General features: G+C 46.8%; 1 protein-coding gene across 4 annotated transcripts in view; it reads left to right on the top strand.

Moving 5' to 3' along the window:
- The window catches only part of NEO1 (neogenin 1), a 175127-nt gene that overhangs the window by 107201 nt on the left and 55408 nt on the right, over positions 1-12518 (top strand). For all 4 annotated transcript variants that reach the window (XM_059857980.1, XM_059857979.1, XM_059857978.1 and 1 more), the window contains exons 6-7: positions 693-847; positions 2150-2270. In XM_059857980.1, coding sequence (XP_059713963.1) covers positions 693-847; positions 2150-2270 — 276 coding nt within the window. The remainder of the gene's footprint in view (positions 1-692; positions 848-2149; positions 2271-12518) is intronic.

The following is a 12518-nucleotide window of genomic DNA, read 5'->3' as shown; positions in this document are numbered from 1 at the left end:
GTAATAACACAGGGTGGAAAACTCAGAGTTTGGGGTTTTAGAATACAGAAATAAATATGAAGAAAAATAGAAGTTTTAAGGCAGAGGGAAGTTATTCTTCTTTACCTTCTTCTCCTTTCTTCACGGGTTTGGGTGATGTTTTGTAATTGGACAGAAAAGTCTGCATTGCAGGCTTCAAGAGATCAGTTATTGGGTGAAAAGGGAAAATAATCTAGGTGTCCTTTCTTAATTGGATAGTTGAGTCTTAAAAGACCTTGTAATAAGAGCTAGTTAGACACTTTGTGCCTTGCTAATGAAAGGCTGCTGAACTCATGGTTGTGAGGCCATTTCACTGATAAGAAATAATAAACACCTGAGTCCAAACATGAACTACCATCTCAAATACCTTCAACCCCAACCTCAAGAAGCCAGAGGATCCCAGGATGGTCTGGGTGGGGGGGGACCTTGGAGATCCTGTCATTCCCAGCCCTGTGCTGTGGGCACTGACACCTTCCACAGAAGTGGTTCTAGAAGAACTCCCAGCTTGTGTGGGTGTGTGGCAAAGTTGAGCTGCACCTTCCTGCTGCCTTTGCTGCCGCTCGTGCCCAAGTGCCCCGTCCATCTCTTGGTGTCAAGCTGGCTGTGTGTGGGACTGTCAGGTCTCTTTCTCTCTCTAACATCATCTCCTTGCCTTTGTTCCTTCCACCCTGAAGTTCCCCCCACGTTCCTGAGGCGCCCTGCCAACATCTATGCCCACGAGTCCATGGACATCGTGTTTGAGTGCGAGGTGACCGGGAGGCCAACGCCGACCGTCAAGTGGGTCAAGAACGGGGACGTGGTGATCCCCAGCGACTACTTCAAGATCGTGGTGAGTGCTCTGCCCATCTTGCATGCTTTTGGCCTGGCAGTTCTCCACAGTCATGGGAATGGGGTTCTTCTCTAGAGCCTGCTTTTGTCCTGTTCCTGTTGGGTGTCACCAGCTGGGGTCTCTGTACAAATCACCAACAGGACAGGACTGCTAGGAACGTGCCTTGAGCTGTTTGATTTTCCAGCATCGCTCTCATGACATGATTATGGCAATGGGAAGATGCCAGCAGCTCCCATCCCAGGCAGCAGACCAAGAAGTTAATGCTACAACTCACTTTAGAAGTTTTTTGACCAATCACACAAAGCAAAAGCACATTGGCAGTAGTTCTGTCCAACCACTGTAAGCACGTGTACCTTCTGTTAAAACAATGCTTGCATATTTCAAATTCAAAACCTGCTTGTGAGCATTAAACACAATGCACAGAGCTCCAATAATCTTAAAACTTCCTCATATCTCACTAGATAAACTTTTCTGCAGCTGAGGGAGTTATTCCAGACAAGCGTTAATACACAGACCATTGTTCTATCTGTCCTTTTCTACTCCTTACATAATTTTTCTGCTGACCAATCTCATGGCTATCACTTAGCTCCAATCACAGTCCTGCTGTCTCTGAGGCCTGCCTTTTGCAGCTTTCTCAAAACCCTCTGGTTTTATGGATTCCCACAGTTTGGGACCTGAAAGAGAAATGGTTTCTTGAATCCCTTTAATGTACATTGCTTATGTTGTAAGAGTTGATGTCTTTATAGCTTGGGTTTTCCAGGAGACTTGGGCACACAGGGTGGCAAAATGCACTGCCAGAGTACAAGCTGACCACAACTGCTGGCTGTGTGTGCTGCAGTCTGTGCCCCATAAAAATTCCAATTCCAAGCAGGAGCTGAAATAGAAATGTAACTGAGCTGTGGATGGTGAGTTTAGCACAGGGGTGCTTCTCCAGGGAGATTGCAGATGCAGTCAAAGGCATTATTTGGACAGTTGAGAAATGAATGGCTGTGTAATGGGGTGTGCCTGGCTTGTAGGGCTGTCAGGGTCCAAAATATCACCAGAACAGCTGGGGAAGAATTAGGATTTCCCAGTGCTGTGTGATGCTAGAAAATGATAGCCATTAATGAGAATTTCAGCTGCTTTTTGAACCACTAGGATGTGAGGATTCAGAGCAAGGCAGGTGAGATCTGGGAGCTCCAAACACACTTTTCCCAGTTGTTGTCAGAAGTTTCTCCTGCCACAGTAACCTGCCCTGCTGACACCATTGTTTTAGCAATTGCAGCCCATTTCTAAGTGTTGTTTTCTCCCTTTGCTCCTCAGAAAGAACATAACCTGCAAGTTTTGGGGCTGGTGAAGTCTGATGAAGGATTCTATCAGTGCATTGCAGAAAACGATGTTGGAAATGCTCAGGCTGGAGCCCAGCTGATAATACTTGACCTTGGTAAGATAAACTGTGACAGCAGAGAGCCAAAAGTGGGGAGGGACCATTCCAAGGGACCTTTCCACATGGTGGGCTCTGTGAATGGCTCAGCTAGAGCAGGGTTGATTTTTTTAAAATCCTGTTAGTGATCCAGGGCTGCTTTCTGTACACTTAGTGAGGAGAATTGAAGGAATTCTGCAGGGTCCATCCTGTATTTTGAATAATATTTGGTGCAGTAATCAAACATGGTCAGAAATGTTGCCTGCTGAGGTTTACAAGCAAAAGCAGAATAGCCCAAATGAAAACAGTCACTAAAATCACAAACCTGGAAAGGATGAACTTATGGAGCACGCCCCAGATCACCCCAAATGTTTTATATCAAAGTGATTCCAGTGTCAGAAGCTTTTTTTCTGCTATTAGTGTAAAAAATAGTGAACTTTGTCATTCCTGCAAACTGCAGCTGCACATCTGGTGGTTTATAGCTGCAGTTTAAGGTAAATATTTGTCCCTGTGCTCCAATCAGTGGAACTCCTGCCAATGCTCCCTATAAAGTGTACTGCATTGCATGGCTGGGGTGGCAAGGCAGAACAATTGGTGTTAGGATTAAAGATCCCAAAAGAGAGGTACTGCAAATATCATCCCCAAGGCATCAGGTTGTTTTGCTCTTTCAGGTCACAGAGTTCTGAAAAATAATTTCTGAGAGCCCAGGGAAGAAAACCCCAGAGGATGAGGGGTAACAAGTCAGAGAAGAAAATACTAAAACTATGCTGAGGAGGGCTTTGTGTTGTCTTTTTGGAAGGGGGTTGTTTTAAATGCTAATTTCTTTCTTTTTTGGATGGAGAGGATTTAGGAAAAACAGTCTTAGCCATGGCTGGAGGTTTGATGGAACTTCACACCTTGAACAGGTGTGACCCTGCTGTCCCTGGCTTTGGTGTCCAGTGTGCAGAGAGTAAACTTGGAATGAGCCATAGAGAGAGATTTCCTGTTTATTTTCCAGTTGTTTTGTACAGTAGCTGTGCTCTTGCTACTCCCTCTGAATTCCTCTTTGGATCTGGGTGTGTTTCCCTGCTGGCTGAAGAGCCCCAGGTACTCCCCACAAGGGTTTGGGGAATGCAGGGTGCCCTCTCCTGGGGTCAGGAGCTTTAATGCCACAGATCCCTGGGATTCCAGCCTTGGAGCAGTGTCAGGATCTGCATCCAGCACTGCCCTGCTGTCATCAGATTGCCAGAAAAATTATTAAAAGGAATTTAATTTCTGCTCTGTGCATTAATCACCTGAGTGGTTTGCAGCCCCTTCCAGCAGAAGCATTATTCCATATTCTCCACATTTCAAACACTGAATAATGAATGGCCTTGGCTTTGGGAGCCCTGCCCGAGCCTGTGCTTGCACCCAGCTCCCAGCAGTGGTTTCTGAATGACTCTCACTGCTGTTGTTGGAGTTCCTGTGGTCTCACTCCTCTTCCTTTCCCTCCCCTGCTGTTTGTCCAGTGGTTTCTCCTTCCTGCTCTGCTCCAGCACCTCATCCTGCTGTCCTCAAGGACTTTGCTCATGATGTCCTTTCTCTTTTGCATGCTGCCAGAGGATTTGGGCTGCAGTGGTGAAGTCTCACTGGGGATGTAGAGACACACCTGGGCCGTGTCCCTGCAACTCTGGGGCCATTGAGATGCTGTTCTCCAGCAGTGGGACACCCCATGGAGCACATCTGAGTGGGACTGGGCTGTGCAGGGGGCTGTGATGGGCAGTGCCATGAGGAATGAGTGTGACATGTGAAATCTGGCAATTCACAGGGGGAAGAAATACAGATATTGGGTTTAAAATACCTTCTCTCAATCCATGAGCAGTGGAGAAGGAAACTGTTCTGAGAAAGAGGGAGAAGGTATCACATGCAGTAGTGGCAGCTGGCTTGGTATGAGAATTCAAAGCCCTAATTTGAGCAAAAACTATTCTGAACATTTCAATCATTAATTCAGAAAACTTTTTTTTTAATTGTTTCATAGCTGCTGATGAGAAATGCCAACTTTACCAATTTGAAAAGTAACTTCAGTGAACAAAATGTTGATTAAGTGTTCATCAAAGTTCTCCCCAGTTAGCAGTGCTTCCCTTCCTGTGCTGTTGTGTTTTCTCCTTCCTGCTGGAATTGGCAAACATCTGGCTATTACAAACCATTTCTCATTAGCCCTTTTGCTTATCAAATCGATCTTGAATGAACTGAATGCAAATGAGAATGTGGAAGCCCTGGGGAGTTTCTCAGGGAGGCCACGTGAGTTCTCTCATCCAAGCAAAGTCCCACATCTGTGCTTTGTGCTCCTGGAAGGCAGTGGAAGTTTGAAATGCAGGGAGGGGAAAGCCTTCATCTGCTCCAAAGGGAGATGTCTGTGTTTGGGCAGATTGCTGACTTGGAGAGAGCAGGAGTTTGGTGATTGCCCTTCTGCACAGCCTGGGCACAGCCCCACAGAAACCTGTATAAAGTCTGGCTGTGACTCTCATCTCCTGCAATGAGCTTGATGTAATCATCCATCAGACATAACCTTTTAGGCTGGGCTGTTTTGTGTTTGGGGTGAGTTCTGGGGAGCTTTTAGCACACAGGAAAAATGTTAAAGCACAGAATTGAAAGGTTTCTTGAGTGACTTTTCCTCTGAACTTTGGTAATTCTGTTAATACAGTTAGAAAAGTTTGCACCTGGAAAGGGACTGGCCATACAGAATCCACAACCCTTGCCTTTTCAGGAATATAGGAAATAATCAGGGTGTTAAAAGCAGAGACTTTGAGGACAAGTGGAAGGATAGAAAAGAGAGGAATATTGGGTCAATAGTCTGAGTTAAATCCTCTTTATCCCTGTACTGAACATCAGGTGTAGAATTCTGCAAGGGACTTGAAAAGCCTCTCATGTGCTTTCCAGCCACCGTGGGATGTGAAGCTGTGTCCCTGTTTCAGATACTGGCCCTGGGCACTCAGACCCTTTCAGAATGTCACTGGAGTAGCTCTGCTGCCTGCTCTGCCTTTCAGGAAGAATTTGGGAATTCTCCCTAAAAGAAGGAAGTTCCTAAATGACCTCATTGGGCTTTTCAGTCTCAATGCTTCTCTCTTTGCTCCTTGATGAAGAGATGAGTGGTTTGGTGTCCTGCAGATGCCCCCATGGAGGACTTCTGCCTGTCCCAGAATCTCCATTGTGCCTTGGGAATGCCTTTGTCAGCAACCTCAAATCTCTCCTCCCCCTTTTGTACACAAGCCCAGCTAGCTTTGCTTCCAATCCTCATTGCTCAGCCCCTGGATGTCCCACGTATGGAGCAGAGACACTGAATTACAGCAGAGCCATTCCTTGTCATCACTTCTACAGCATTTTTGTGTGGGGGGGTGAGACCCTTGGGGTAACAGAGGCTTTTGGGGTTTCTTGGTGCTGTAACCCAGCCTTGTCCAGGGAATCTGGCCCTGCTCGTGCTGCCATGTGGGGACTGGGAAAAGAACAGGTGGCAACAAGTAGGAGGAGGGAGGCAGATGGTTCCCTGTCACCCTGTGTGAAAGGCATTGACGAGTACTCAGGCACCAGGGAAAAACAGGAGTGATGCCTGAACACTGTGGAAAGCAGGGTTTGGAGTGTAAACAAATATGCTGTGCTATGGGAGAACAATTTCAAACCATCCTTTCAGATGCACTGTGTCACCTTCACAACCAAAGGGGGGTGCTTTGGGGGGCTCCTGTACTTTTACACTACAAAATTGGGGTTTTCACTGGATTGTGACTTGTACAGGAGTGAAGGAGTTGGATACCCTGCTGTAGGAGCCATGTCAGGATTGTTTGTTATGGAACTGTTTCTTTAAAATCAGGTTTTTTCATTAAAAAAGGTCTCTGTCCAAGCAAGGGTATCCTGCATGTGTTTAATTATTCCCAGCATGGGAAGCAAGGAGGAGGAATTAGAAATCTGTGGGTAGATGTAGAGCTGTGAGGCTTTGGGATCATGGAGACATCTGGGGATGGCTCCATGGGATGGGTGCAGGTTCTTCAGGGAGGAGGGACGGGGAGCTGGGTCACCCTCAGAGGCTGATTCCAGCATTTCCTCACTTTGGAGACGGTGCTGAGGCAGCCAGGAGCACTGGCACAGGGGTCAGTGGGTGGAAGGACAGCAGTTTGTGTCTGCTGGAGCCTGGGTCCTGCAGGGCAGGGAGGAGATGGAGCTTTTCAGCCCAGCCCTGGTGCTCCTGAGGGCTTTGAGCCATGTGGGGGTGCTCTGTGTGTGACACTTGCAGTTCCCAGAGCAGGCTGGAATTCGTTGCCTGTGTCTGGCTGGTGAGTGGAGCTGAGAATTCCAGCCTTCAGCTTCCTGACAGGAGGCTTTGGCTTGTCTGGGAGATTTTTGGAAGGTTTCCATAGGAGGCTGTGTTAACAGGAGGCACACCATTTGATCCTGAAGGACCAGGGCACAGCAGTGGGCTGCTCACAGGGCAGGGCTTGGGAGTGTGTGTCCAGGAGAGAAGGAGGGATAAAGAAGGAGCTGCCAGCTGGGCTTCAACACAAAGTAAAAGCCCAGGGAATCTGGAATCAAAGGCAGAAAATTGCCTGAAGTGCAGGGATGTAGGAAAGACAAAGCTCAGCTGGAGCTGGAACCTTTTCAGGGAAGGTTATGGAGCAAATCCCCCTGGTGGCCATGGTGTGGGTGCATGAGAGAACAACATCTGCCAAAGGCCAGCTGTGCCCAGCTGTTCCCATGGCCTTCTGGGGGGAAATGGTTGGGCCTGTGCCTGAGAGGAGAGGAGCAGATTTGGTTTGCTTTGCCTTTAGCCAGGCCTTTGGTGCTGTCTCTGAGGGTATCCCTGAAGCTAAACTGGGGCAATCCAGAGTGGAGAACCATGGAAACTGGGAGATGGGATGTTCTGGATGTGCTGAGGTTGATTCATCCTGGAGCCCCTGTTACTGCTCAGGCAGGGATGGGGACACAGGGCACGTGGTGGGGACAGGGAGAAGCTGCAAGCAGAGGAATTTATGCAGCTTCACAGGGAGGGAGCTGCACTCCAGCAGCTGCCCAGGGAGCTCTGGCAATCTCTGCTCTCAGGGCACACCTGGACAAGGCCCTGAGCAGCCTGGTTAAAGGTGGTCCTGCTCAGGTTGGGGTTCAGGGGAGCCCCCAGCCCTGCTCTGTGGTCCTGACCCAGAGGCTGGGGTGGGGATGGACCCTCTTGGTCTTGGTGCTCTGCATGCAATGGCCAGACCTGACAATTCCATGGGATGTGCTTCCTGCTGATCTCCTTGGGAGAGGCACCAGTGCTGGTGTTGATGGCAGCCTGACATCACAAACCTTGTTTGAGTCCAGTCTGACACCACTGCCTGATCCCAGTGCCTCTGCTGAGCCCAATTCCATGGATCCTAACTTGGAGGAAGTTTAAAGACATCATTTTTTGCCCTGAATCAGTGCTTTACCAAAGGAATTGAGTTCTGTCCATAAACAATTCCATTTAATGTTGGTAGCTCTCTGCCAGGTTTGGCCAGGAGATTGTGCAGGCTTGGAGCACTGAAAGGAGCTGGGTGGGCTGGGGGCTTCTCTGGGCCCCACAAAGGTGGAGAACATCAGGAATCTGATCCAAGTTTCCCAAAGCCAGCACATTTCAGTTAAGATTGGTGGTGAAAATCTGTCATTTCTGCACTGCACATGGCACTGGACTGTGTGAAGTCATTTCAGGCTGACTTGGAGATTCCCATTCCTCACACAGAGGCCATTTCAGCTCCCCTGACCTGACTGAAAAGATTCTCAGCTGTAGCTGGATTTTAAAGGCAATGTTAAAAGCCTTATTTCAGTCAGGAGAGATGAAATGCTCTGTGTTTTCCATAACTCTAAGCTTCATTATGCTGTTTTAGGAGGCAAATAGAAGTTCTTGTTGACAAGTTTTGGCTCCTACTGAAAGAAATGCAAAAGTTGGCACTAACAGGCCAACTGTGCTCTGCTTTGAAACACTCAATTCCACATTTGGGTATTTGCCATGTGTAAAAAATCCCATAAATAGGCCTTGCCTGGTTCAAGCCCTGAGGCAGAGTCCTCTCCTGTCACCTCAGGACCTATTTTGGATGATTTCATAGATATCAGATGTACCTTGTCAGGCTCTCTCTCTCACAGAGGTGATGTTTTAGAGTATTTTTTAGTTACATATTGTGAATGAAAGCATTCTCAGTCCATAGAGTTCTTGGAGACTGCAGAAGTACTTGAAAAATCTGCAGGGTGTTGTGAATGAAATGCCAGCACAAGATAAAAATATATTGTTCTTATTCAAGGAGCAGTAAGGAGGAGTCTGGGTGTTCCTCTGCAGGGTCTCCTGATTCCTCTCTCACACAGAAACATTCTCATGTTCTTTCTGCCTTGTCCAATTTTGCATGTCTCCATGAAGGACAATGGGAAGAGGTCCCTGTGGTTTCCAGGAGTGGCTTTCAGGAGTCTCAGCATCCACCAGGAAGAAATAGATAAAAATTGAGCAGGGAGGCTGCAAAGCCTTGCAGACCAAAATTCACAATTTCTGCCAAGAGGAAAAAGTACTGAAAGGAATGAAGTGTGGGTTTGGGGGAGTGGGAGATGGTGAGGGACCTGGGGTGGAACTGGATGTTCAAGCAGCACAAAGAGCCCTTGGTTCTGGGAGAGCAGCTCTGGGCTGAGGGCACCTGGCTCTGCTGCACTGGGGACATGGGGACATGAGGAAGAACCTCTGGTCTGGTGCAGCAGGAAGATCTGAAAGTCAGAGAATGAAAAATGCAGTGGGATGAGCACCCCCAGAGCCAGGAGTAGCAGGGGAGTTTCCTCCCTGCTTCTGTCTGATCTCCATATATCCCTGAGGCTTTCCCTTCACAGGATTCAAGTTTGTCCCCAGAAAGCTTTAAAAGCAGCAAATGTCAAATCCCAAGCTGCACATGGGGAACGTTTAAGAACTGGCAGTGCTGGGGCTCCACAGAGCTGGAGCATTCCTGAAGTCCCTGCCTTCATCCTGGCCCTCCAGCAAGCACCCAGCATCAGATGGATGGTGCAGGAACAGCTTGGAAGGCTCATTTGGAGAGCTGTGCTTCAGGAACATAAACAGCATCTGAAATCACAAACTGACTTCAAACACTCCCAGCCAAAGCCAAACTCAGAGAATGTTTTGTACTGGTTGTGTACACTCCCGTGCTAATTTTCTGTAAACACAGCAGTGTGTGCTCCTCTTTAGTGCTGAAAGAGTGGGGGTTTGGGGTTTAATTTTGATTTTAATTTACATTACTTAGCTATTATTCCTCAGGGAAAGGCAGCATTTGTGTTTCTCATGGCTGCATATCTGTTCAAAATGGCCTGGGAGCTGTTTGAATTCAGTCAGTTCCATTTCTCAACTCAATTCCCGTTTAATAAATGATCTTTATTTATTCCCTTTTTATGGGCCCTGCTAATATATAGTCTTATTGAGAAGCAGAACTGATTAAACCACCCTAGATCCCAAACTTCTTGAACGTTTAGCTTGATGAAACGGGAGCTAAGCAGTTCTCAGTAGCCTATTCATGTTTAAAGCTGGCACAGGCTTGGAATAAATTGCTCTAATTTAGATTAAATTAGGAATAGATTAATGTTTGCCAGCGTGCTGTGAATTGCAGGGAGGCAGAACAGCATTTATATTGTGCTTATTAGTTTTCATTTCTTGTTTTATGGCTGTATTTACAGTTGGCTTGGCAGAGAAGTGGGAACCTCCTGATGGAATTCATGCGGGATTGGGTGCCCTGACTTCAGTCTGAGCCCACAAATAAAAGGTTGTGGGGATGCTGCTGCTGCTTGGGAACACTGGCACCTTGAGTTTGGTTTTCACCAGGGGATTTGATGGCTAGAAGGAACTTGAGGAAATTCCATGTCATGTTGGAAAAGGAGTGATAGGTCAGGAATGTTCAGTGGAGGCAGAGCAAGGGCCTGGAGGAGCAAAAACCTTCAGTGTTTTATGAGAAATACCCAACACACACAAGAATAGCAGCTTGCTGTTCTCCACCTGCATTATTCCATATTTACTGTCCCACTGCAGAAGTGCAGTGAGGTGGGATGTGTATGGAAGGCTCTGAGTCCATTTTATCACTACTGGCTAATTCTGAATTCCTGAGAGAGTTTCTCAGTCCCATAAAAATCTCTTGGCCACCAGAAAGGCTGAGTATTAACACCAAACACACCTCCCTCAACAGCACTGAAATCCACCCATTGCAGTCATATTTATCCTCCTATTTTACACATTCCTGGCAGCTTGGCTGGGTGGTGTCATGTCAGGAGTGCTTTTTCCTGGGAACAAAGCAGTGCTGGTGGCTCCTCTGCCTGCCTCTGGCTCCTGCTAGAGGGGAAAGCACAAACAGCCAGGAGTGGATCATGAGGGCTGTTGTTTTTAGTGGCTTTGCTTTTTCCATCCCTGGATGAGTGGAAGGGCAGGGTTAGCTGTAGCTTGATATCCATCATGACTACCAAAGGCATTTCCTCTGCATTTATTCCTCATATCCGGGGCTCTGAAGATTGACAGAAACACCCTTAATTTGTAATTGATCCCAGCTCGTGTTGGGAAGGGGAAGATCAGATTTTGTCAGTCTCACACCAGCAGGGAGAACAAGCACATGGGCTTGGTCTTAATTGGTTGCTTGTATTTCAGAGTTGCTAAATTATACAGGAATAGCAGAGACAGCAGAATGCCATTTGGAGAGGAGGGACAGGATTGGTTGTCACTTGGGCTGAGTGGGTAACAGGACTCATGCTGATGAAGATCTGGAGCTGGGAGAAGCCCCTGGTCCTTCTTGACAGGAGAACCTGCGTGGGCTCATGGGGTTTATTCCCTAAGGAAATGCCATAAATCCAACCAAGAAATGTCATTTTTCATAATGTGTGTTCAGTACTGAAGCCAGCTGTAAGATGTCACTGTTCTCAGTGGGATAGAACAGCCTGGAGTGGGGGATTCTTGTTTTCCTGGTTGTTTCCTCTCTCTTCTCCCCAAAAAGAAACTCATAATTGTGGATCCAGAGTCTTTAAAGTTCAGGTGGATTCTGTTTGATTTTCCTGGTCACACATCAGCACTGGAGGTCTTGAAGGAAAAGAAAGAGGGAGAAAAGTCATGCCTGGATCCAGGTCACAGCTGATTGGGGATGGACATTCCACCTTGGCCCTTCTTCAGCACCATTTTACATTTATAAACTGCTTTCAAAACTTTCTTCTTGGGCATTTTTAACAGTGGTCAGTGACCACAGCAGATCCACATTTAAATATTGCATCTCTTGCTGTAAATCCCATCATGTACTTGTGGAGAATAACCTTTCAATCCTTGTGTGCTGGGAAGTGCACCCCAAATTCCCAAGCCTCTGTGCTGGGAAAAGCAGTTGGATTCTAAAAATACTCACAGGGTTCCCTTTTTCTGTTAGAATTAGAAATATGAGGAAGCAAGTGAACAATACAGCTTTAAAAATAGAAAGAAAAAAAGTCTTAATTAAGAGTTTTTAAGATTCCCAAATACCTTGATACTCCTCTAGTTCTATAAAAATGGGTGGGTTTGAGGTGGGCAACAAGGAGCTGTGACCTTTAGCAAAGAAATCCAGTGAAAATTAATAAAATATCCAGTACCACACCTAACAGTGCTGCTCTGTAGGTGGTTATGGACTAAAAGGGGAAAGGGGGGTTTGAGGGGATCTTCTCTCTCTTAAAAAATATTAATTGTTAGGTGTAAACCTAAATGGAAGGAAAATAGAATGTGATAGATATGTGTAAGAAACAAGTAGTTAAATAAGCTAATAATTAGTTTCAATAAGTTTTTTTAAAGAGCTTGGAGAAATAAGGACAATTTTGACAGCAAGCTGCTCGTTCAGCCTCATCTGCTGCAGCTCCAGTTTGGCAGAGCTGGTGCTGCCAAAGTCTCTCCAAGTGGCAGCAGCTCCCAAACAGAAGGAGAAGGTGTCCCAGCTGCAAAGAGGTTTTTGGAGAGGAGCAGCCATGTGTTCCTGTAAATGCACAGCGAGCCCTGTGGCAGGGAGGAGTGATGCCTCTGCCTCCCTGTTCTCAGAAGGCTCATTTATTACTTTCTGATACTGTATTGTATTAAAGAGTGCTATACTAACTAAAGAACACAGACAGGATATTTAGAGAATGCTAAAAAGGTAACAGTGAAAACTCCTGACTCTCTCCAGAGTCCTGACACAGCCTGGCCCTCAAAGAGTGAACACAACTCCCAGCAGAATGCAGTGGAACCATCACCTGTGGGTGAACAATCTCCAAACACATTCTGCAGGAGCACAGACAGCACAGCAGAAGCAAATGAGATAA

This window comes from Haemorhous mexicanus, chromosome 13 (assembly GCF_027477595.1).
Source record: "Haemorhous mexicanus isolate bHaeMex1 chromosome 13, bHaeMex1.pri, whole genome shotgun sequence".
Lineage (NCBI taxonomy): Eukaryota > Metazoa > Chordata > Aves > Passeriformes > Fringillidae > Haemorhous > Haemorhous mexicanus.
The sequence above is the reverse complement of the archived record's forward strand: the minus strand, read 5'-3'. Positions and strand labels throughout refer to the sequence as shown.